The 23,237-nt window shown below is 39.5% G+C and overlaps 1 protein-coding gene across 1 annotated transcript in view; it reads left to right on the forward strand.

Annotated features, from left to right (window-relative positions):
* Nucleotides 1-23,237, forward strand: part of CSMD1 (CUB and Sushi multiple domains 1) — a 2,040,038-nt gene that overhangs the window by 339,249 nt on the left and 1,677,552 nt on the right. The window contains exon 2 of the mRNA XM_032158987.2: nucleotides 16,418-16,634. Within this exon, the coding sequence (XP_032014878.1) occupies nucleotides 16,418-16,634 (217 nt within the window). The remainder of the gene's footprint in view (nucleotides 1-16,417; nucleotides 16,635-23,237) is intronic.

The following is a 23,237-nucleotide window of genomic DNA, read 5'->3' on the forward strand; positions in this document are numbered from 1 at the left end:
TCGCCCAGGCTGGAGTGCAGTGGTGCAATCTCGGCTTACTGCAAGCTCTGCCTCCCGGGTTCACGCCATTCTCCTGCCTCAGCCTCCCGAGTAGCTGGGAATACAGGCGCCTGCCACCACACCCAGCTCATTTTTTGTACTTTTAGTAGAAACGAGCTTTCACGGTGTTAGCCAGGATGGTCTCGATGTCCTGATCTCATGATCCGCCCGCCTCGGCCTCCCAAAGTGCTAGGATTACAGGTGTGAGCCACCACGCCCGGCCCACAATTTTTAGTAATAACAAAAACATGTTTCTACTGCAGCACGTAAAGATAGCCATGATCTACCTGAGTCAACTTAAACTTCTAATGTGGTTATGCATAGTGATTGTCACCTTAATTCAGTTACTTGGGAATCTCTGGATCCAGTCTCTCTTTTATAGGAGCCAGATTTGTATGGATAAGAAGTCATTTGCTTTATCTCTAAAATTGCCTCCTGCTGTGACTAGTCAGATCATTCAACACCTGAGAGCCTGCTTTGTAAAGTTTTACTAAATGGGCTGAATCTGTGGCTGAGAAAGAGCCAAGGAGCTCTGTCTCTCATAAACACCTCCTCTAGACCAGGGGTCCCCAAGCCCTGGACTGCAGACCAGTACAGGTCTGTGGCCTGTTGGGAACCAGACCACACAGAAGGAGGTGAGCAGCAGGTGAGCAAGGGAAGCTTTGCATGTATTTACAGCCACTACCTATCACTCACATTACCACCTGAACTCCACCCGGCCACATCAGCAGCAGCATTAGATTCTCATAGGAGCATGAACCCTATTGTGAACTGTGCCCACGAGGGATCTAGTTGGTGTGCTCTTTATGAGAATCTAACGCCTCAAAACCATCTACACACGCTTCATGGAAAAATTGTCTTCCACAAAACCGCCCTGGTGCCAAAAAGCCTGGAGACTGCTGCTCTAGAGCTTGTCACTGGGCTTGGGATTGCCCTGATGGCTGAAGCTGTGGCGAATCTGTCTTTTTTTTTTTTTTGAGACGGAGTCTTGCCCTGTCACCAGGCTGGAGTGCAATGGCTTCATCTCAGCCCACTGCAACCTCCACCTCCCAGGTTCAAGCGATTCTCCTGCCTCAACCTCCTGAGTAGCTGGGATCACAGGTGCAGCCACCACATGGGGCGAATCTGTCTCGGGAGGCTCAGCATAGTGGTTCTTTCTGGGAGGCTGTATGCAGTGACCCTGCTTGTCTCTTTAAATGGAAATTCCCACTTCCTCCCAAAGCGGAATGAAACAGACAAAAAGTCAGAATGGAAGTCTCATATGTTTGTTTCAAAAGACCTTCACTAATGCTAATGTATTAGACTAACGAGAAATGTCAAATGTCTCTTCACAGTTATTCCTGGTCTCGAAGTATAAATGAGTCTGAATTTCTATTCTGACATCATTTTCCCCAATCCCATCCTTTGATTTTTATGGTTCTTTTGAAGACTCCTATTTAATGCAATCCCTCAATGCTTTATAATTGGGAATAGAATTTATTGCTGCTTCCTCTGCCTCTCCTAATCTCCTTTATTATTAATTTAATTGGAAAAAATTGTGTTAAAGATTTGACAATTCAAGTTCTTCCTGACTCAATCATGGCTCATACGTATCTTAGAGGAAACTTGAGGCTTAGAGATTTTTCTAATTGAGTCTCCTTTTATTATACTTAGGGAGCTAGACTCAGAGGTTGAGTTAAAGTTCTCCCTATCAGGTCTCTAAATCATCCTAGCACATGAAAGGTAATCTAATGTCTGTTCCTAACTTGCAGGCCAGGGTTCTTTAGAAGACAGGAGTCCTTTAATTCCAATGAGCTCTCTGTTTGATTCAGTAAATCAAATTAGGTACCCCCTAGTAATCATACAGCTTGCCCATTCAATACAGATAGCGAGTAGGTATGTGCATGCAAATCTAAAGACATGTGTGAATTAGAGTGTCATGTTGAAATAATAATGACAGAATATCATCATATACCTGGCAGAAATTGAAATAGAATTTTCCCAGAAGATGTGTAAGAATCTTATGAGAATATTAACCATGTGGACCTCATTTTACAGCTGGATATTAAGGAATAGTTTAGTTCTTAGGTAAAATAGTAAATTATGACTCTGATTAGGGAAACCAGTAAACTTTAATTTTTCTTCTGTGATCCACTTGTGTTTGTTCAATTCCTCCCCCCACCAGTACATGACTGTAGTCAAGCTACAGTGAAAAAAATTAGAAATGATGCTGGCTGAACACCCGACAAACAGCCCAGCAGTGGAGGAATGCACTGCTTGAGTTGATCTACTTGAATATTCAACACTATTAAAGGTTGATTTTTGTGAACACTTTTTGTGGAAATACCAAATCTTTAACATTTGTTAATTAAACAAGTGCTTTTTATTATTTATAAAATGGTCCTCTTCCTGTTCGCCAGGTATTTGATCTTCTTAAGTTTATAGACATCTGATATTAGGGAATTTGGTACAATAATTTGATTTTTTCTCCTTTGAAATTATCGTACTCATTTTAGCCTCAGCTCTTTGCGCCATTCATTTGGCATCATGTTATATTTCCTGAGACATCTGCACTAGATCTAAAAGTTTTGATCCTTTGTACAGCTTTGATCAGTGAACATTGCAAATGGTCCCTTGTCTTTAAGTCCGTATTTCTTCTTGTTATAAATATTTAACTTATGAGTACAAGCTTCTGGTTCATTTGTAATGGTTAAAGCAAGGCAAATAAGATCAGTATTATCCTGCCAAATAGATCAACGCTTCTGTTCACATACTTTATCTAGGCAACAAGTTATTTTTCTCCTTTCTACTCTACAACCTTGGAAGCAAAACTTAGGTAAAATAAAGAAGAATAGAATCTAGACGAAACTGAATAATCATGCTTAAATAGTAAAAAAAATATATATTTTCTGCTCTCAAATCTCTAATTAGAAATCAGTAAAATAAAATCACACACAGAATCAACTACAAGCTGCATCTTCTTTTTTTTTTTAAACTGAAGGCCACAGACTTGAAAGACTGTCACTTCCTTTTTGCCAAAATACTTTGTACAGCAAATCTGAATCCTCCATGGAATTTCAATATCATGCATTGTTTCTTCGGAAACATCACAAAACCAAGCTAAAATAAGAGGCAGAAGCCAGGGCTTTGGTTTCTTGCCCACAGCTTAGGAGCAAGTTAAAAGTTGAAAGGCCATAAAACTGGATGTAGAAATTTAGCTGAAGATCAATCACAGCGGCAAATCCATTAAGGGAGCTTTTGTTTTCATCGTTATTTTTATGACTATTTGGTGTCTTCTTCATATTCACACGTAAAGCTATCTCATCCCAGATGTGAGAAATTCTAATATCAATCAAGTTCTCAACAATCTTATGTTCAAGGCAGCTGTGTCATCTGTGTGAATGACACTCTGTGGAGTTGTGCAGTGTACAACCTGTGCATCAACACATGGTGCCCCCAATCATACACCTGCAAATATTATTGAAATCCCAAACCTCTTTTATTCGTTAAAGGCATAACTCATATAGCAGTATCAGCTCAGAATAGTTACTTATGAAATAAAACTGTATAGATAAACATCATTATTACTTTCTGAAATGCCACACAAATAGAGACAGAGAAACAGAATTTAGCGTTCGGCTCAGACACACAAAAAACAATTAATTTTTTTCCAATTAACGTAGTTTCATGGCTTCTTATAAAGAGGAGCAGAAGAGTTCTAAAAATTCAAAAATTGGCCTTTGCTTTTGTAGTGGAATTTGTAGACACATTCTTTTCAGAAAATGACAGAAAAAATACTATATCATTTCTAAATTGTGTCAGGATATCATGAGCACAGGGGTCAACGTCCTACGAATGTGGGTTTACACCCCTCGTTTCTTTGCTTTGCATATGTGGCTTTGGAAAAATCACTGAAAGTCTTTATTCTTTCTCATCAGTGAAATAGGAATGATAATGCCTATCTTTCAAGATCATTTGTGATGATTAAATTATGGAAACTATTTGTCTTATAATAGGTATTCTATCAATATTCCCAGTCATTACTGTAGGTAGGAATAAGATCCCTTATAGGTACAACAGTCACTCCAGCTCCCTTGCTTCCATAGACCAAATGTTTACTGTGCACTGGGCACTGTGCTTGGCACTTGGAATATAGCAGTCAGTAGATTATAATAAATGTATCTGCCTTCATGGCTGCCAGTGTAGAGCATTACTATCTTCTTGAGAAGATTAGATCAAATAATGACAGGTCCATCAATGATGACTCACTTAATTCGAGCACCTTGGCAAATATACCAATTGAAGCCTACAGGAAGAGTTTCTTGGCCAAAGAGAATATGTAACTGAAGTGTAGATATGTTTACGGAAGGCACTACTCCAGGGCTCTAGGATACTAGACACCAGTACGAAGGAAGTGCTGGATTCGTTGCAGACTGAAATTGATGTAGGTATATGCAGAAGCACACTGTTATCCCTTGTGATGTTGTCACTGTGGTGGGTGTGCATACCTCCTGACCAACTATTAACACACATTTACCGGACAAGAGGTGGGGTGGCATCAGCCAGCATCTGACGTCTCAACTCCAACATGATGGAGTAGCCCTCATCCCCACAAATTCTCTTCCTAAATTCACAAAGACGCTTAGGAAAAGCACAATTGTAAATGTCAAAAATCCCCTAAAAGATGAAACATGGTTGTCTGTGAAATGAGCAATGTAAATGGTGATATGCATCATGATTTTATCCATGCAGCCACTTTGCAAAAAATCACATTTTTTGTGCAGATAGACACTAAACCCAAATATAAGTTATAACATCATTTCCCTAAGAGAGGGAGAGAGGCGTGTGTGTGTGTGTGTGTGTGTGTGTGTACGTGCACGCGTGGTGTGTGTGTGTGAGGAAGATCTATTTCATGCCCTTGTGGCGTGGACTGAGCCCCAAGTCTCATGGCTGAGGCACCAATAGCGGCCACTTCGTGACAGACAATCCTGTAGATCACAGAGAATGTGGATCGTGTGATTATCCCCGAAGTGACTCACAGGTAGGGTGGTAGGAAAAAGATAAACAACAAACTACAAGAAATTAACAAGAAAAAACAACCCCATCAAAAAGTGGGCAAAGGATCTGAACAGACACTTCTCAAAAGAAGACATTTATGTGACCAACAAACATAGGAAAGAAAGCTCAACATCACTGATAATTAGAGAAATGCAAATCAAAACCACAGTGAGATGCCATCTCATGACAGTCAGAATGGCAATTATTAAAAAGTAAGAAAACAACAGATGCTTGTGAGGCTGTGGAGAATTAGAAACACTTTTCCACTGTTGGTGGGAATGGAAATTAGTACAACAACTGAGGAAGACATATAGCGATTCCTCAAGGATCTAGAACCGGTAATACCATTTGACCAGCAATCCCATTACTGGGTATATACCCCAGGGAATATAAATCATTCTACTATAAAGACACATGCACACGTATGTTTACTGCAGTACTATTTTCAATAGCAAAGACTTGGAACCAACCCAAATGCCCATCAGTGATAGTCTGGAAAAAGAAAATCCAGTACGTATACACCATGGAGTACTATGCAGCCATAAAAAAGGAATGAGATCATGTCCTTTGCAGGGACATGGATGAAGCTGGGAGCTTCATCCTCAGCAAACTAGCACAGGAACAGAAAACCAAACACCACATATGCTCGCTTACAAGTGGGAGTTGAACAATGAGAACCCATGGATACAGAGAGGAGAAAAACACACGCCAGGGCCTGTTGGGGGGTGGGGTGTGAGGGGAGGGAACTTAGAGGATGGGTCAATAGGTGGAGCAGACAACCATGGCACATGCATACCTGTGTAACACAGCACCGTGGCACACGCGAATCTATGTAACAAACCACCATGGACGTGTATACCTATGTAACAAACCTGCAGTTTCTGCACGTGTATCCTGGATTTTTTTTAGAAGAAATTAAAGAAACAGCAAACTGGCACCAGAAGCACTCTGGAAGTTACCTATGGCCTAGTGGCCTATTTGTCCAAAGAGATGGATATGAACCCATTTGTGATTTTTATACATTTAAATTTGCTGCTGGAGATCAATTACTTCATATTAAACTGATAAAGCACCCCTTAAGAATTGACTTTGCTGCCATCTTGGCCTCACTGTGGATGGCCTAGAGGAGGGCCATGTCGGCACCTGGGCTGTTAGTCTATGACTGGGTACATACCCCAGGAGAGAGAAAATGTGTTGGACGCTTATATCTCATTTTAAAAATGTGTTTACCAATTTTGATGAAGTTAACAAATCTGCTCATAATTTGTTATGATTCAGGTCTCCATATCTGTATAATTTTCATAACCAAAAACCCTCATTATATTCTTCTTTACTGTCTGTCCTCTCAGACGGCTTGTATTAGCTTCAAGCTTCAGGTATAATCATAGATCTAGGGGTTTTAGTATGACGTTTTAACATTTCGACTTCTCTTTGGAGGTGAACTCTACTAAGCATTAAAATAGAGCATAGTATTACAATTTTTAAATATGCCTTGTTGACCCAGAAATCCTTCTTCATTGTTAAGGAAAGACAACTGTGGCACTCTTATATCTACACAGAAAGAATTTGTATATCTGAACACCCAGGAATCAGGGAACTGGTAGTTTTATGCCTTTTTTAGTGAGTAATGCTGAATCATAATTTGTCATGATTCAGGTCTCCATATGTGTATAAATTTCATAACAAAAAACTCTCATTATATTCTTCTTTACTGTCTGTCCTCTCAGGGAGCTTGTATTAGCTTCAAGCTTCAGGTATAATCATAGATCTAGGGGTTTTAGTATGACTTTTTAACATTTCAATTTCTCTTTGGAGGTAAACTCTACTAAGCATTAAAATAGAGCATAGTATTAGAACTTTAAAATATGCCTTCTTGACCCAGAAATCATTCTCCATTGTTGAGGAAAGATAGAACTATGGCACTCGTATATCTACACAGAAATAATTTTTATATCCAAACACCCAGGAATCAGGCAACTGGTAGTTTTATACCTTTTTTAGTGAGTAATGCTGAATCAATCCTATATTATCCCAATTAAACCACATCAATTAACATCTCAGATTTTAAATGCACTAGTTAGGGAAACATTTTACTACATTCATTTACTGCCACAACCTAGAGACACTGGATCTTCTGGCTTCTCCCGTATTAAAGCAAGAGTAATACTTTGCATGATTTCTTTTTCTTTTTTTTTCTTTTTTTTTAAATTATACTTTAAGTTTTAGGGTACATGTGCACAACGTGCAGGTTTGTTACATATGTATACATGTGCCATGTTGCTGTGCTGCACCCATTAACTCGTCATTTAGCATTAGATATATCTCCTAGTGCTATCCCTCCCCCCTCCGCCCTCCCCCCACTCCACAACAGTCCCCAGTGTGTGATGTTCCCCTTCCTGTGTCCATGTGTTTACACTGTTCAATTCCCTCCTATGAGTGAGAACATGCAGTGTTTGGTTTTTTGTCCTTGCGATAGTTTGCTGGGAATAATGGATTCAAGCTTCATCCATGTCCCTACAAAGGACATGAACTCATCCTTTTTTATGGCTGCATAGTATTCCATGGTGTATATGTGCCACATTTTCTTAATCCAGTCTATCATTGTTGAACATCTGGGTTGGTTCCAAGTCTTTGCTATTGTGAATAGTGCCGCAATAAACATACGCTTGCATGTGTCTTTATAGCAGCATGATTTATAATCCTTTGGATATATACCCAGTAATGGGATGGCTGGGTCAAATGGTATTTCTAGTTCTAGATCCCTGAGGAATCGCCACCCTGACTTCCACAATGGTTGAACTAGTTTACAGTCCCACCAACAGTGTAAAAGTGTTCCTATTTCTCCACATCCTCTCCAGCACCTGTTGTTTCCTCATTTTTTAATGCAAATGTAGGGAACAACTCAATCCTACTGACCCAAGATGATGTGTCATCACTGGGAGTTTCATTAAGAGATAAATAAATATCTGACATACAACTAATTATTAGTTCTAAGAAAAAAACAAATATAATAAAAAGATTAGTTCTACCATGTATAGAGGAAGAGAATTTTCTCCACTGGCAACTTGTGGTATGTTTCCAGAGAAGAGTGGCATTGACTTCTGAATAACTTGCATTATTGAAATACAAACTCGAAGTCTCTGAAGCAAAGACTCAGGTTTAGATTGCCACCTGTTTCAGGCAAAGAAATCGTTTGTTTCCAAAACATTGATGTGAGATCTGGGAATCATGAATAAAACAGTGCTTGTTGTTTTGTTTTGATTTGATTGGCTTAGCAATATAACCGACTTTATCACTCAGAATCTCTAAAGTCATGTTACATGGCCTTGAAATCCTCATATTTTAAGTAAAATGTTGTGAGCGGAGGAGCACATGCAAGCATGGGGTGCCATGAAGGCTCCCTGTGAAAAATAATGTGTCCTAGAATCTAAAGGACAACAGGATAAAGGCAGGCACAGGGTAAATCCCACTCATCATCTTTCACATAAAATTCTCTTGCCATTAGGAGGCCCTCTAGCTAAATATTCCTTTGTAAAAATGACAATAATCATCTTTTTTCTTTCCTGTGTCTACCCCTGCTTCCTACCTTCAACATGCCTTTTCGCCAGTCTACAATTATTTTTCAATGGGCAACCTCCTCTCCCCGCACCTGTGGAAACTGGGGCTCATATCCGTGAGGCAACACGTTCAATGCTTAATGCTCCATGCTGGAAATTAATCACATTTTAGATTTGTTTGATCCGAAGCCCAGTTTTGTTTTGTTTTTTTTTTGCCCCTGCACTATGCCTGCTGTCTTGGCAATTTGTCTTTTCAGAGTGGGTAGACGTTGAATGACTTTATTACCATTAATGGAACAGTTTCTCAGTAGGTGAAAATGTTACAGTGCTGGAGTTAACTAAAGCTGCCTCTCCTGGGGGCAATAGCAAAGGGAACAACATTGACATCATATCCATGAGGTTCCAGTTCTAACTCATGGCAGCCTTGCCTTGCCCGGAATGATGACGCCTGTCTAGAAGGAAAAAGCAGAGATGCCGATGTCCATAGGAACAGCATGTAGGGGAAAAATTAGCTTCCCGTAAAGCAGGGAATATTTAGTCTAAGGAGCCTCTGCCAATCAGGCTGCTGAATAGGATTCGGACAATAGCTACTCTGCTTTGAGAATTAAAATATCACCTGCATCCTAATGTGTTAAGTAATCACTAACTAGAATATAGATTTATAATTCTTTCAAGTACCGCTGCTTTCCTTGCTTCCCTATGAGTGCGCACATAGATTTAATTTGTCCCACCACCTCTGCCTCCCACACATGCACCCAAACTCACCCACAGGCTTTAATAATTGAATGTCGAGTAGCAGCCAATATTCTAGAAATGGGCATATAATCAAGCCAATCATTATCTTCACTCTTGGAAGGTTTACATTTAGTATAGAAACAGATCATCAATGAATAAGCAACTAAATAGGATATGTTCACAAAGTTATAAATGCTATAAGGGAATAAAATAGTTTAGGAGCCAGGCATGGTGGCTCACAGCTGTAATCCCAGTACTTTGGGAGGCTGAGGTGAGCCCGTCACCTGAGGTCAGAAGTTTGTGACCAGCCTGGCCAACGTGGTGAAACCCTGTCTCTACTAAAAATACAAATATTAGTCAGGTGTGGTAGTGCATGCCTGTAATCCCAGCTATTCTGGAGGTTGAGGCGGGAGGATTGCTTGAACCTGGGAGGTGGAGGTTGCAGTGAGCTAAGATGGCGCCACTGCACTCTAGCCTGGCGACAGAGAGAGACTCTGTCTCAAAAAAAAAATAAGGGGGGGGGGCGGCGAAGGGTAGCACGTAATGTTGGAAGGGTGTTGCTGATTGAGATGTGAGTGTCTGGAAGGACTATACTGTATTGAGACCTGCATGAGGTCTCAATGAAAAAATCTGGGCAAAGCTTAGATGAAAAAATTTGGGCAAAGCTCATTTCAGGCAGCTGGACGCACATGTGCAAAGGGCCTGGGATGGGAACAAGCATGGTGTGTTCAAGGAAGGGAAAGAAGTGACACCAGTGAAAACCTCCCTTTTCCTTTTGGAGCGATAGAAACCGGATACTCCTGGTTCATTTTCACTGTAAGAGCTCCCTTCAAGGCCTTGCTCATGGGCAAAGATTCCACAGTGAGAAACCGATTCGTTGGCTCTCTTTCAGGCAAGCAGCCTCTGGCTTTTTTACTTTTCTTCTCTGCTCATGTAGTGAGTAATGTCCCATAAGTGTTTGGGATTAAAACCCACCCAAGTACCCTAAGGCCCTGAGTGAGCGTGGCTGATGTCAGTCGCTCCGGGTGCTCTGAGAATCATCACGCTTTCAAAGCTTCCTGCAGGGCATGGTGTTCCTGCAAAATGCCTGAAGACTTTAATTTTGAAAACCCTTAATCGAAGTCCCCAGAAGGGCGCTTTAAGTCGTGGTCCTTCCACAATTAATTATTTTCCCCATAATGCAGATCCTGGAATAACCCACGAAACTGTAGAAGATGATGCAGAATTTAATGAATATTTGATTTGTTTACCGTTTCAAACAGCGCTTATCTGATCAGGGACACTTCCGCTTCCTTCATCGAAATCAGAGGCCTCTCACTTTTTCAAATTCCAGAGCCACTTAGAAGTCTGTCACACTCCTCAGCTCTTAAAGAAAAAGTTCATTGAAGGTCACAATGGACCATTTTGTTTTATATTATTTCATTTTTTATTTTTTTTTAATATTTTTTACTTGAGAGTTGCCTGATAGCTACATCCAGTAGGAGTAAGGCAATGTTTAGTCTTGCAGAAAAGCCAACAGGTGTACAAGGTCATTTGACCACAAAAATGTCAAAAATGAAAGATGCTTTGGAGGTCAAAGATCTGCCTGTCTGAAAGTAATCCAATTCTCATTTACACAGTAATTCATATAGACATGAAAACCATCAATTGTCATTTTCACAAAATGGATATAGTAAAAGGGTCGACGCTGTCGCTGAGTGTAATAAACATGTAAGGTTTGTTTTTCCACCAGTGATGTTGTTTTAAAAAGGAGCCAGTGTGGTGATCTGGCCTTGTTGCAAACAGGATAAAAACCACAAAGGCTGTTTTTGATGTTTATCTCCAATGAGACATACTGTTCAGATGAGAATATAGCTTCTGCCTGGACTCTATTTACACATAAATCTATATACTCTTTCAAATGATATCAGGCCCCGGAGTCGGAGACAATTATACATTCCCAAGTCTTTTCATCTCCAGACTGTTCCTCCACGGCTCTGTCCATCATTTGTCAAATGACTCGTTTCCTCGTTTGTAGAATTTGCTGTAGAGTATCATTTCCCTGCACGGCTATCTCCACATACGGAACAGTAGAGTCCACATCTTTCTAAGTCCCGAAACCCAATTACATGTCAAAATATCTCTGATGGCCAAACATTTGCTCTCAGACAGAGGTTTTGAATAGCAACACGATTCTCTCATCATAAAGCATTATCCAAGTAATTATTTTCCCAGCTAGCAAAGCAAAGGCTAAGCCACACCCCACTTCAAAAGCTGTGCACGAATTAAATGAGGTAGTACAACATATTTGGCACACCAGTTTTTAAATATTATGTCCACCTCTACTACTTTCTGAGAATGGCCACTCTGCCCAGGATTGAGAGAAACAGTGCGGTTTCATCCAGGTGTAGAATCTAGGAAGGTGTTTGTTTATGATATCTTCACTCCTCAAATGCTCACAGTGAATCAGTTTGGATCACAGACGAATCATCTCAGCTGCTACCTTCTTCTAGGAGAAGTATGTGCCACTGCTGTACAGCAGCACAAATTACAGAGCAGGAGCCCAGGAGAGGAGCCAACTGACTGTGGGGGGCGTTCAGAGTGGAGGGGTTAGTTCATCTCAGAAATGATGAGGGCACGGGGCCTTTTTCTAACCTGTGTGCTTCTGAGACAGGCTTTCAAAGTAGAGAATTGTTCTAGGACACAGTAAGCCCTGCCTTTACTGGAATGCGTTTCCCGGCCTCCAAGAGGGGCACTGCTGTATAACCAACCATCAACTCCATGGCTCTCTGGGGCCCAGGGCAAGTCGTCCTGTAGGCTCCTTGCCGAGCAATTGCCCATCTTGCAGACCTGGACCTTCACAGGATAGAGAGTAGCACCTACAGGCCGACCAGGTCACCTCCAAAGCAAGACATTTCCTAGGTCAGTTCTTACTGGTTCCTGCAGGACTCACAAGTATTTAATACAAATCCACGCTTCACATCTTGCATGCCAGGTAGTATGGCAACATTAAGTGTAGATTAGAAAAGTGTTCAGCAAAATGTTACCAATAATTATCTTCGGTAATCACACTATGGGTGATGTTTATGTTTCTAAATGCTACTTAATACTTTCACTTTTTTTCGTTCAATGGGCATTGATTAGTTTTAAAGAAGGGCAGAGTTTAGAGTCCCTACATACCGAGATTTTCCAAATGTCTGTATTTACTCACCATTTTATTTTGTAATCTAAGGCATTTATTGTGATATATGTTATGATTTGATCACCATACTTGAGGTCTGTAATGTACTGGGTTGTCTGCTGTGTTTGTTGGTGGAGATGTGACTGGGTTTGGTGGGACGCTTCTAGGCTTTGGTGTGAGAAGACCTTGATTCATTCCCCGATGACTTTGGACAACTTACTTCATTTTCGCTTGTTCTTCCATCCTTGTAAAATCATGATGTGTGGTTACTTAGATGGCCAGCAAAGATTATATGTGAAAATGTCGTTTGAAAACAAAACCTCAGTCCAGCAGTATGAGACAGAATTTAAAAATGACTGAAGTTAACTCTGTGTATGTAAGGTTGTGATATTAAGGACTTATCTAAGGAGTAGAAATCTGCAAAAAAAATTAGCTCTGTGATTCTTCTATATCTAACATTCTGCTGATTACTTTAGATAGGCACCAGATGTTTCGTATGTTATTATTTCAGTGCCAGATGATATAGATTCCAGTTGCTTAAAATTATGGCATGTGTTCAGGTTTTCTCTTGGAAGTTTTTTTGAATTATAGCAGCCAAAACATCTCTATGCACAATGTTGCATGTGTGTTTCTCTGTGATGTGTATTTTGGTATCCATGCAATTACAGATGTCTATTTCGGTATCTGTGTAATTGCATGCATACCAAAATATACATCACAAAGTGTGTTCATATATATATATGAAATTGAAATTGAAATCAAACTTCAATATCACTGGGAAAAATATACACATACATATATACTTCTTTTTTACCATTGATATTGCCATTGATATTGATATTTTATTTCAAGGTGACTTCCAGTATCAGTTTACGGAGGAAGAAGACCATTAGACTTTTTTTTTTTTTTTTTTAGCAATAATCAAGGTTTCAATCCCTGTAAAATAACAACTTAATTTTAACTAAAACATTACAATCATCACAGAAAGTGCAGATTATTTTATTGCCCTGAGGAAATACAAATTACACAGGTACTTACAAGGGATTCACGTTAAACAACATGTTGAAATATGATTGTTTGTAGCATTTAAAAGTTTGCCCATTAAAAATATTCAATTAAATTAATCCACTTGTTTGAAGCTGTACTTAAGGACATCACTTACATCAAGCTTAGATGCACATCGTTTAAACAGAAAACATGTGTAGAATATTTGTGCCTACTCTGTAGCAGGCAACGGCCCATTAGAGTATAAGATCCAAGAGAAAAGAGGAGTACCATATGAGCTTTAAATCTAGATTCTATATCTCTGTGGGTGTTATGGCTTTCTGTTCTGTTCCACTGGCTATTTATCTAGGCTTACACCAATCAAACACTGCCTTCATTACTGTGGCTTTATAATAAGATGCAGTATTAAGCTGCAGACCAAATACATCCGATTCTATCTTAGGCATAGGTACTTTAAAAACTTCTTGGTTGTTTACACTGTACAGCCAAGAATGATATTCACTCTGCTAAGAACCTTTGAGCAGTTCCCAAAATTTCTAACCGGGGCTATGGAATGTCAATGAATGGATCAAATGTGACTCATTCAGCAAGATGCACTGTAGTGATTGGTACCCTAAATGCAGCCTAAATGTTATTCCTTGAGGAAATCTTAATATCTGTTAATCTGATTCAACCTAGTGAGTCTGTAATAGTAACTACTTTCCAGTTGATGTTTTTCTGTTGAACTGATTTTTCTTTTTTCCAGTTTATAATCAAGTCTTCACTTTTTTTGATTTACTGTTAGGCAAGAATTACTCGTAAAGCAGAAAAGCTATTTTCTTTAAAGACCTTTCAAAACCCCACAGCTTTAATATTTACTTGTTACAGTGTTATTGTTAGACTTAAATGTAGTGGAAAATGGGCTTCTTATTAGTTCTCTGGTTTTAAACTCATAAATCCCTTTCATTAAATCTTTTTATTAAGGTTTAGCCAGCTCCTAGAAGCATTTGATAACATTACTGTGAACGATTTGAGCTCACTGAGGTCTACTGTTGTAAAATACTTTTTAAGTATAAAATGCAGTTGAAAATAATTTTCTGTTTGTACTTTAACAATAAAAGCCGAGATAATACTTGTATTCAAATACTTACACTACATGCCACGATCTGAATACACCCAGGTCCCTTCAAAACTTTCTCAATATTTTTAGTGTCAAAACATTTAAATACATTTAAAGGACATTAGTGGGAAATGGGCATATTAAGAAGGCAAGAAACATAGACATTTTTTGTGAGCTACTTGACAACTAACCTCAGACAAACGAAATGCTGCAAGGGTCTGAGAGGGTTATCCTGTTCCATTACAGGACAGTAATAGTTACAGGTTACATGTGCAGACTATGCTCATAACACACTTCCAACGATCTGTCTGCCCCGTTCTCAGCTTTTGCTCCTCTTGCTTCTGTTGTATTGGCCCAGGCATGGCCATTACGGGCAGACTGTTACACGTAACTGAGCAGACCAAAAAAAAAAAAAAAAAATTAACAACCACAGGGACCAAATGAGCATGGCACGGAAAGCTTGTATGTGGGAAGTAACATGGGAAGGGGAAGGGCTGAAACAGGCAAGTAGGGAATCACCGTGCAAAGTAGGTGGATGAAGATCAGGAGTAGCAGAAATGAAATGCAGTGGGGAGGTTGAGAGGGCAGGCATTTCGGTTTGTCTAGTGGTAAAAAAAAAATAGAATAGGTGGGTCAGGTGTGCATCTGTTACTAATCTCCCAGAGCTGTTCTTTCAGCGCTTGGTTCTCGCAGGAAGCCTGGGGCCTGCAATTTACTCAAGGGTTCTGTTCTTTGGAACCTACTCCAGGAGTCTGGGAATCGCCTGAGAAGTGCTCTGTTAGAATCAATAACACAAAATCTTTGGAGGCAGAGGCAGAATGAAATCAGTTCCTCAGACTCTGCTCAGTAGCTCGAAGGTGGCTTTGTGGCACTTAATTGCCCTTCAACCCTCATGATTTCTCATTGTCATGTCAATCCTAAACCCTCAGGGTAATCCCAATTCCACCTGCCAAAGGGAGGCTCTTAGGTGAGCGCTGAGTAAAACCTGGGATGTCCTGCAGTCCTGCTTAGGGACGGCTAAATCACTTACTGCTCATTGCAACTCCGAGCCTTTTCTTTAATTGGTGCCTTCATTTTGTGGTGCACTTTCCTTCCTCCTCCACCTCCTAAGTCCTGCCTGTGTGAACGGGTAGACATCAATAGGAAGGATGTTGTTACAGTCCTCATTTTGCTGAGCTGCTCTTTCATTTGAGCGTCATTTAACTTACCTTGTTTTATGCCTTTTATTTTCAACTTGATAAGCTTCCTTCTCGCATGTGTTATTCTTCTGCCCAGTAAGACATCTGCCAGCACAGGCACAGATCAATCACTGGCATATTCACCATGTTTTTTTCTAACTATTCTTATTAATACATATTGCCGTTACGTGGCTATGTAAATAGGTGTGTATATATATAGTTTTATAATGTTTATTTTTCTGTAACTTAGTTTCTAGCAGCGAAGAATTTAGGGTCGAGTGCTTTAAGCATGCTACTAGTTGGCACCAAATATGTTCCCCATGAATTGAAATTTGATATTGATGAGGCTGTATTTAAAAATTACAGGAAAAAGAATTTTCCTAAACTTCTAATAGGGGTTACCAAATGTTGCATATTTTTTTTCCTTTTAATTTGTTGTTGTTCTCTATCTTTCAGCGCTGCAGAACACTTCCAATTTATCCTTCAATATTTGTGCAAGAATTATAAAATGTTACAAAAATTGATGAAAGTGTTTAGAAATTTTTTAAGTCACAGATTAAAGATGGCCAGAATAATATGCTTTTTTTGTGTATGTTTTCTGTTCCAGGTCAAAACTGTGGAGGCTTAGTCCAGGGTCCCAATGGCACCATCGAGAGCCCAGGGTTTCCTCACGGGTATCCGAACTATGCCAACTGCACCTGGATCATCATCACGGGCGAGCGCAACAGGATACAGTTGTCCTTCCATACCTTTGCTCTTGAAGAAGATTTTGATATTTTATCAGTTTACGATGGACAGCCTCAACAAGGGAATTTAAAAGTGAGGTAAGCTGTCAACTTTTTATATTATAGGTCCGTTAGCACTGTTTGAATATGCAGATTCTGAAATCTAGTTGAAATTAATATTTAAATTTTATTATTGTGTCCGGAGTTGGTTCCTTCCGGTGGGTTCATGGCCTTGCTGACTTCAAGAATGAAGCCACAGACCTTTGGGGTGAGTTTTCGAGCTCTTAAAGATGGCAGGGAAACAAAGAATCAGCTGTAGCAAGGTTTATTGCAAACAGCAAAAGAACAATGTTTCCACAGCATGGAAGGGGAGCTCAGCCCCTTGGGCTGCTTTTATGCCCTTATTTGTCCCCTCCCATGTTCCATTTCTGTCCTATCAGAATGCCCTTTTTTCAATCCTCCCTGTGATTGGCTACTTTTAGGATCCTGCTGATTGGTGTGTTTTATAGAGCGCTGATTGGTGCATTTTACAGAGCGCTGATTGGTGTGTTTTACAGAGTGCTGATTGGTGCATTTTACAGAGTGCTGATTGGTGTGTTTTACAGAGTGCTGATTGGTGCATTTTACAGAGCGCTGATTGGTGTGTTTTGCAGCATGCCGATTGGTGCATTTTACAGAGCGCAGATTGGTGTGTTTTACAGAGTGCTGATTGGTGCATTTTACAATCCTCTTGTAAGACAGAAAAGTTCTCCAAGTCCCCGCTCAATGCAGGAAGTCCAGCTGGCTTCACCTCTCCTTTTCAGGAAAGAAAAATACAGTTACTATACAGAAATCTTGAAGACTATCAACTTGTGGCAAATTGTGCATACTATTTCTATACTTAAAAATTTAACTTTTTATTGAAAGTTATCACTGACTTCGTTTATAGATATCAGATTGTTCAAGATCTGTGAAACAGAGTTGTCAAGGTAATTTAAATAAAATTATAGTACACCATTGTTTTTAAGCAACTGTGAGTTTGAGAGAAAAAGAACAAAGATAAATGCTTGAGTACAATTCAGCTAATCAGAACAAAATGAACGCTTATGTTGTCAGAGAATATATTCAGTGAAAGAACACAGGAGGTGGGTGAGGTAAGAACATTCAGGACTATTGCATTCTTGGGAGAACTTGTGGTTTAGAAAATAATAGTACAATCTATTCATAATTGGTTTTCTCTTTTGATCTATAGTTTTAACAATGAACAAAGCAAAACATTTCCTGGGATGATTTTAAATTATATTTTCTCAATTGTCAACAAGAAAAAATTATACCTGTACAACTGTATCTACTTTTTGTTTTCAATTTGGCAAAGGAAGAAGGAATATCCCTTCCAAAGATATCAGATTTTCTTAACAAAATTGATGAACTTATATAGATTACTGATGTTAATGCCAACAGTAATACCCACAAAATCATATGCTTCATTTGTTATTTTATGGGATGAGAAAAAATCTCTACACAAAACACAATTTTGTGTGTACATCTAGTTTATAATATGTCAATATATACTACATAACTAATACGTTAAATGTAAAATATATGCGTTAATATATTTTCAAATATATTTTATTTGCATTTTTTTCACCCATTTTCAAATACTTAGTTTTTTTCTGAGTCATCTACAATGTCTGTTATCTGTTTTTAGAAGCATTTTTACCTTTCATACACTGTAGAATGGCCGTGTCTTTTCTGAACCAGTTAGGTAAGCTTTCCCCTCTCCTTTTATTACATTTACGGTCTTACATGTGAGTATTTGAACAAAGTATCTACATATACAATACTTGCTAATTTGATGTAGGCTTTCGTAAATAATTTATGCTATTTAAATGTTTGTTACGTTTTTATTCTCAATTATTCATGCTACTAGGGTATAGTAGTATATTATAATTGTAAATAAAAACTGCAGAGTTATAGAAAAAAGAATTAGACAATCCATTTTATTCAAATGCCAATGTGTGTGACTCTACATTAAAATTCTGACTTTACCTTTCCATTAAAAAATGCTTGTTAAAAGTATGCACTCTTAAAAATATTTCCATTTTCTTTCTCTCAATATTTTTATTTACTCGAGTTCTTTCACATATAGAAAACCTGTCTTAATATTAATTTGACTGACAGGTATGTCTTTCAATAATGTATTATCTCTTATGGTAATATTGTGATCATTTTATGTTAATAAATATAAAGCAACATTCTTACCATCTTCAATATTATAACAGGATCAACAGTGGAAATATTAAGTTAGAACAATTAGAAACATTTCATTTTGGAGTTTCAGTGAACAGTACTTAAATTGATATCTGTGCCTTAGAGAGCTTTATTGCTGAGTTATATGTACAACACTATCTTTTTTTCTTTCACTTGCTGAGTTATGCTTCGGAGGAAGCCAGGGAGGTTGATAAGAAAGAGACTGCTTGGGTTCATATGAATCACTCAGTTACCGACATTTTTTTGTTTGAAATAAAGAAATATATGTCATATTTCTGCTTGTTTCTGGTCGTTAGAGTTAGGATGTTGCTTTCATCTTGATACTCCATTTCATATTTCTTCCTCCTATCCGCATATGTAGAATGCCATTTTGAGGAGACCTTCGAGGGGTTCGAAGTGATTTCTTTGGGAACCGTTTAGAGTACTGTAATACAAATCGGAAAAACACCCAATGATTACTGAGTGTTATGGGTCTCTACTATTACAAAATATGAAATAAATAGAGACGTGAAATTGGAATGGGAATGTTGCTGCGGAAAACATATGAGGAGGTGTTTTCTCTTTCAACATTCAGGATGAGTTGATGGGAAAAGTAGTTATAAATAGTAGCAAATTCTAATTAATCGGGAAAGGGAGCACTCTAATGCTATTCGTTTCCCATTATACCTTGAAACAGTTATTTACTTCTCAAATGCAATTAACTAGCAACACTTAAGGCAGCTCTAGAATTCAAAGGAAGGATACTTTCGTGGGAGGAGTGATGTAGGAGCTGCTGATCAACTGAGATGTCACAAAACTTATTACTTAGAGTTGTCTTGGTGTCTTGTTGTTTTATTGCACAAAAGCTATTTTTAGAAGTTTAAAATGTGCATTAACTAAAATACAAAAACGGTTGTTCTGTTAAACGACTTGAGCATTTTTAGTATCAAGAAATTTCTTTCACACCACCACTGTAATATTTTTTTCCTAAATAAACTAAAGAGGCAGATTTAATCCCCAACTGACAAAACACAATATGTAGTTTAGAATTATTGATGCTTACATTGTAACTGGAACTTTAGTGAGAAATATAGTTTTATATATATATATGTAAAATATTTAGAGTTAAAAAAATAATATACCATTTATGTTATCATTTTGGATTATTTCTTTAGTACAAACACACCAACAAAACATATATGATTTGTGCCCCCATCAGTAAATTAAATTTTAATGATGTGGATGTTGAGAGCTGAAATGAGACCTCTCTTGGTAAGCACAAGGAAGAAATTTGGACTCAAAATTCAGAGCGAAAAATCTGATCTTTGCGTTATTTAGAATTAAAGCAGCTCTTCATTGTTTTTATGAGCTGTCAGGTGGTTGCTGTTTTAAACAGTGGAACTTTATTGACTCTGCACTTCCTCTTGATTCTGTGTCTCCACCAAGGGTCCAACCATGTAGTCACCAAATCCAAATATGCTTATTTTTTAACATCTCTGGGCTGGCTCATGCCTGTAATCCCAGCACTTTGGGAGGCTAAGGTGGGTGGATCACCTGAAGTCAGGAGTTAGAGACCAGCCTGGCCAATAGGGTGAAACCCTGTCTCTACTAAAAATACAAAAAATTTAGCTAGACATGGTGGCAGGCGTCTGTAAGTCTAGCTACTCGCGAGGCTGAGGCAGGAGAATCACTGGAACCTGGGAAGTAGAGGTTGCATTGAGCACAGATCATGCCCCTGCACTACAGCCTGGGTGACAGGGGTAGACATCATCTCAAACAAAACAAAAAAGAAAAAACAAGTAGGCCTGGCACGGTGGCTCACGCCTTTAATCCCAGCACTTTGGGAGGTCAAGGCGGGAGGATCACGAGGTCAGGAGATCGAGACCATCCTGGCTAACACGGTGAAACCCCGTCTCTACTAAAATTACAAAAAATTAGCCGGGCGTGGTGATGGGCGCTTGTAGTCCCAGCTACTCGGGAGGCTGAGGCAGGAGAATGGCGTGAACCCGAGAGGCGGAGCTTGCAGTGAGCCGAGATCGCGCCACTGCACTCCGGCCTGGGCGACAGAGGGAGACTCCGTCAAAAAAAAAAAGAAAAAAAAAAAAAAAAAAAGCAAACAAAAAAAACCATCTTTCCATTAACCACAACCTGTTTTGATCCTCATAGTAAATGTTCCTGCGAAGGCTCCTGTCCTGGCACAGGCTGTCCTGAGCTTCCAGGTAGACCAATGCATGATCCTTTCCTGCCCCAGGCTCCCCTCTGGGGAACACTGACACATCTGCTGCTGTCCTAGCCGTGGCTTCTATCTACGGCAACATAAACAGTTCTAGTACGCATGACCCTGAAATTCAAAAAAATCGATGATCGGACTCCAAACTGCATTCGGGCCTTCAGTCCCTCCCGTTTGTCCCCTGAAAAGTTTCCTTGTTCAGTTGCACAGATCTATGGGTTACTCCTTGACCTGACCTTGGTAGAGAATAATGCCCTCTTATTCCCGGCCTCTCCCCCTACGGGTCTGAATAGTATGCATCTTTCAAAACCCAATGCACATTATATTCATTTCAGGAAATCTTCCCGAGGCATTCCAAACAACAGCCCACATACGTTTTCTGTGTGTGCATGAACTCCTGTAACACTGGCCACCGACTACACTTGGAAGCTTGTGTTCCTTTGAACTCACACCTGCCCTGAAGTTACCTCCCACTGGGGCTTGGGGCTTGTATATGTTTCTACGTTCAGATGTCTAATAGAACATAATCCTCTGAGGCCAAGAAATGTGCCCTGAATGTGTCTTCTCCTGTGATTACCGATGTCTCGACATTCCCTCCCGCCCCCAAGATGGAGTTTGGCTCTTGTCACCCAGGCTGGAGTGCAGTGGTGCGATCTTGGCTCACTGCAACCTCTGCCTCACGGGTTCAAGCAATTCTCCTGTCTCAGCCTCCTGAGTAGCTGGGATTACAGGCACGCACCACCACACCTGGCTAATTTTTCTATTTTTAGTAGAGACGGGGTTTCACCATGGTTGGCCAGACTGGTCTGGAACTCCTGACTTCAGGTGATCTACCCGCCTTGGTTTCCCAAAGTGCTGGAAGATGTCTTGACTTTCAAATCATCAATAAGTGTTCGTGGAGCAATTTTGAATTACAGTATTCCTGATTCAGGGCAACTCATCACTGCGACTGTGCAGAGAACCCAACGTGACTTAATATAACTCTCTCCTAAATGAACGTGAGTCAACCATCCCATGTGGTGACTGATAATTGGTACATGTTTTCTAAATTTGAAGTTTTATTTACTTGTCCCAAATCAGAAAACAATTGAGGTTGACATCAATTTCCAACTGTGATACAGTTATTATATCAAAGTTCTAAGAGAAACTCCTTAGAAAGTCAGAAAGTGAATAAAGGCGAATCTATGAAGGGAGATTTTACCACTCAATATAGAAAATCAGCATATATTATTTCATGATTATTGTAAAATACAAGGCCTAAAGAAATAGCTTTGGCATTTATCTCGAGTTCTCGCTCTTTCTAACAAGATTACCCCTAATTTTCTGCAATGCTGATAATGAAGAGGTTAGAGGTGAATGTGATAGGGCCATTAAAATCAGAAAATCATGAATAAGTATTGTTAAAATAGAATAGGTTTTCCCATTTTCTTAAACTGTAATAATGCTTTTGAATGCATTAAATATTTTTAAAAACAGTTTTATTGTGGATAGTTAGGTTACACACCATGACGAAACCTACCTAACATGAAATATATCTGGTGATATTTAGAACTTAGGGACGTATAAGGGCTAAAGAAACATCTCAATTACCTCAGGATCATATTAGACTAGAGACCTAGCATTGCCTAGGTTCTGCTTTTCTGTCTGCATAGTTGCTACAAGGTCCTAAGGGAGCCATTCACGGATCAATGGACTGATAAAAAAACAAAACAAAACAAAAAAAAACAAGGTATCATTGTATTTATTTATTTTTTTGAGACTGAGTCTCGCTCTGTCACCCAGGCTGGAGTGTGGTGGCAGGATCTAAGATCATTGCAACCTCTGCCTCCCAGGTTCCAGCGATTCTCCTGCCTCAGCCTCCCAATTAGCTGGGACTACAGGCACATGCCATCTCTCCTGGCTAATTTTTGTATTTTTTAATAGAGACGGGGTTTCACCATATTGGCCAGGCTGGTCTCGAACTCCTGACCTCGTGATCCGCCCGCCTTGGCCTCCCAAAGTGCTGGGATTACAGGCGTGAGCCACCGCACCTGGACTTCATTTTATTTTTAGCTTGGCTGGTGACTAATATCTGGTTAAGACTCTGATAATCACAGGATGAAGCCCCTGTCAAACTTTTTTTTTTTTTTTTTTTTTTTTGAGACGGAGTCTCGCTCTGTCACCCAGGCTGGAGTGCAGTGGCGCGATCTCGGCTCACTGCAAGCTCCGCCTCCCGGGTTGACGCCATTCTCCTGCCTCAGCAT

This window comes from Hylobates moloch, unplaced genomic scaffold (genome assembly GCF_009828535.3).
Source record: "Hylobates moloch isolate HMO894 unplaced genomic scaffold, HMol_V3 SCAFFOLD_8, whole genome shotgun sequence".
Classification (NCBI taxonomy): domain Eukaryota; kingdom Metazoa; phylum Chordata; class Mammalia; order Primates; family Hylobatidae; genus Hylobates; species Hylobates moloch.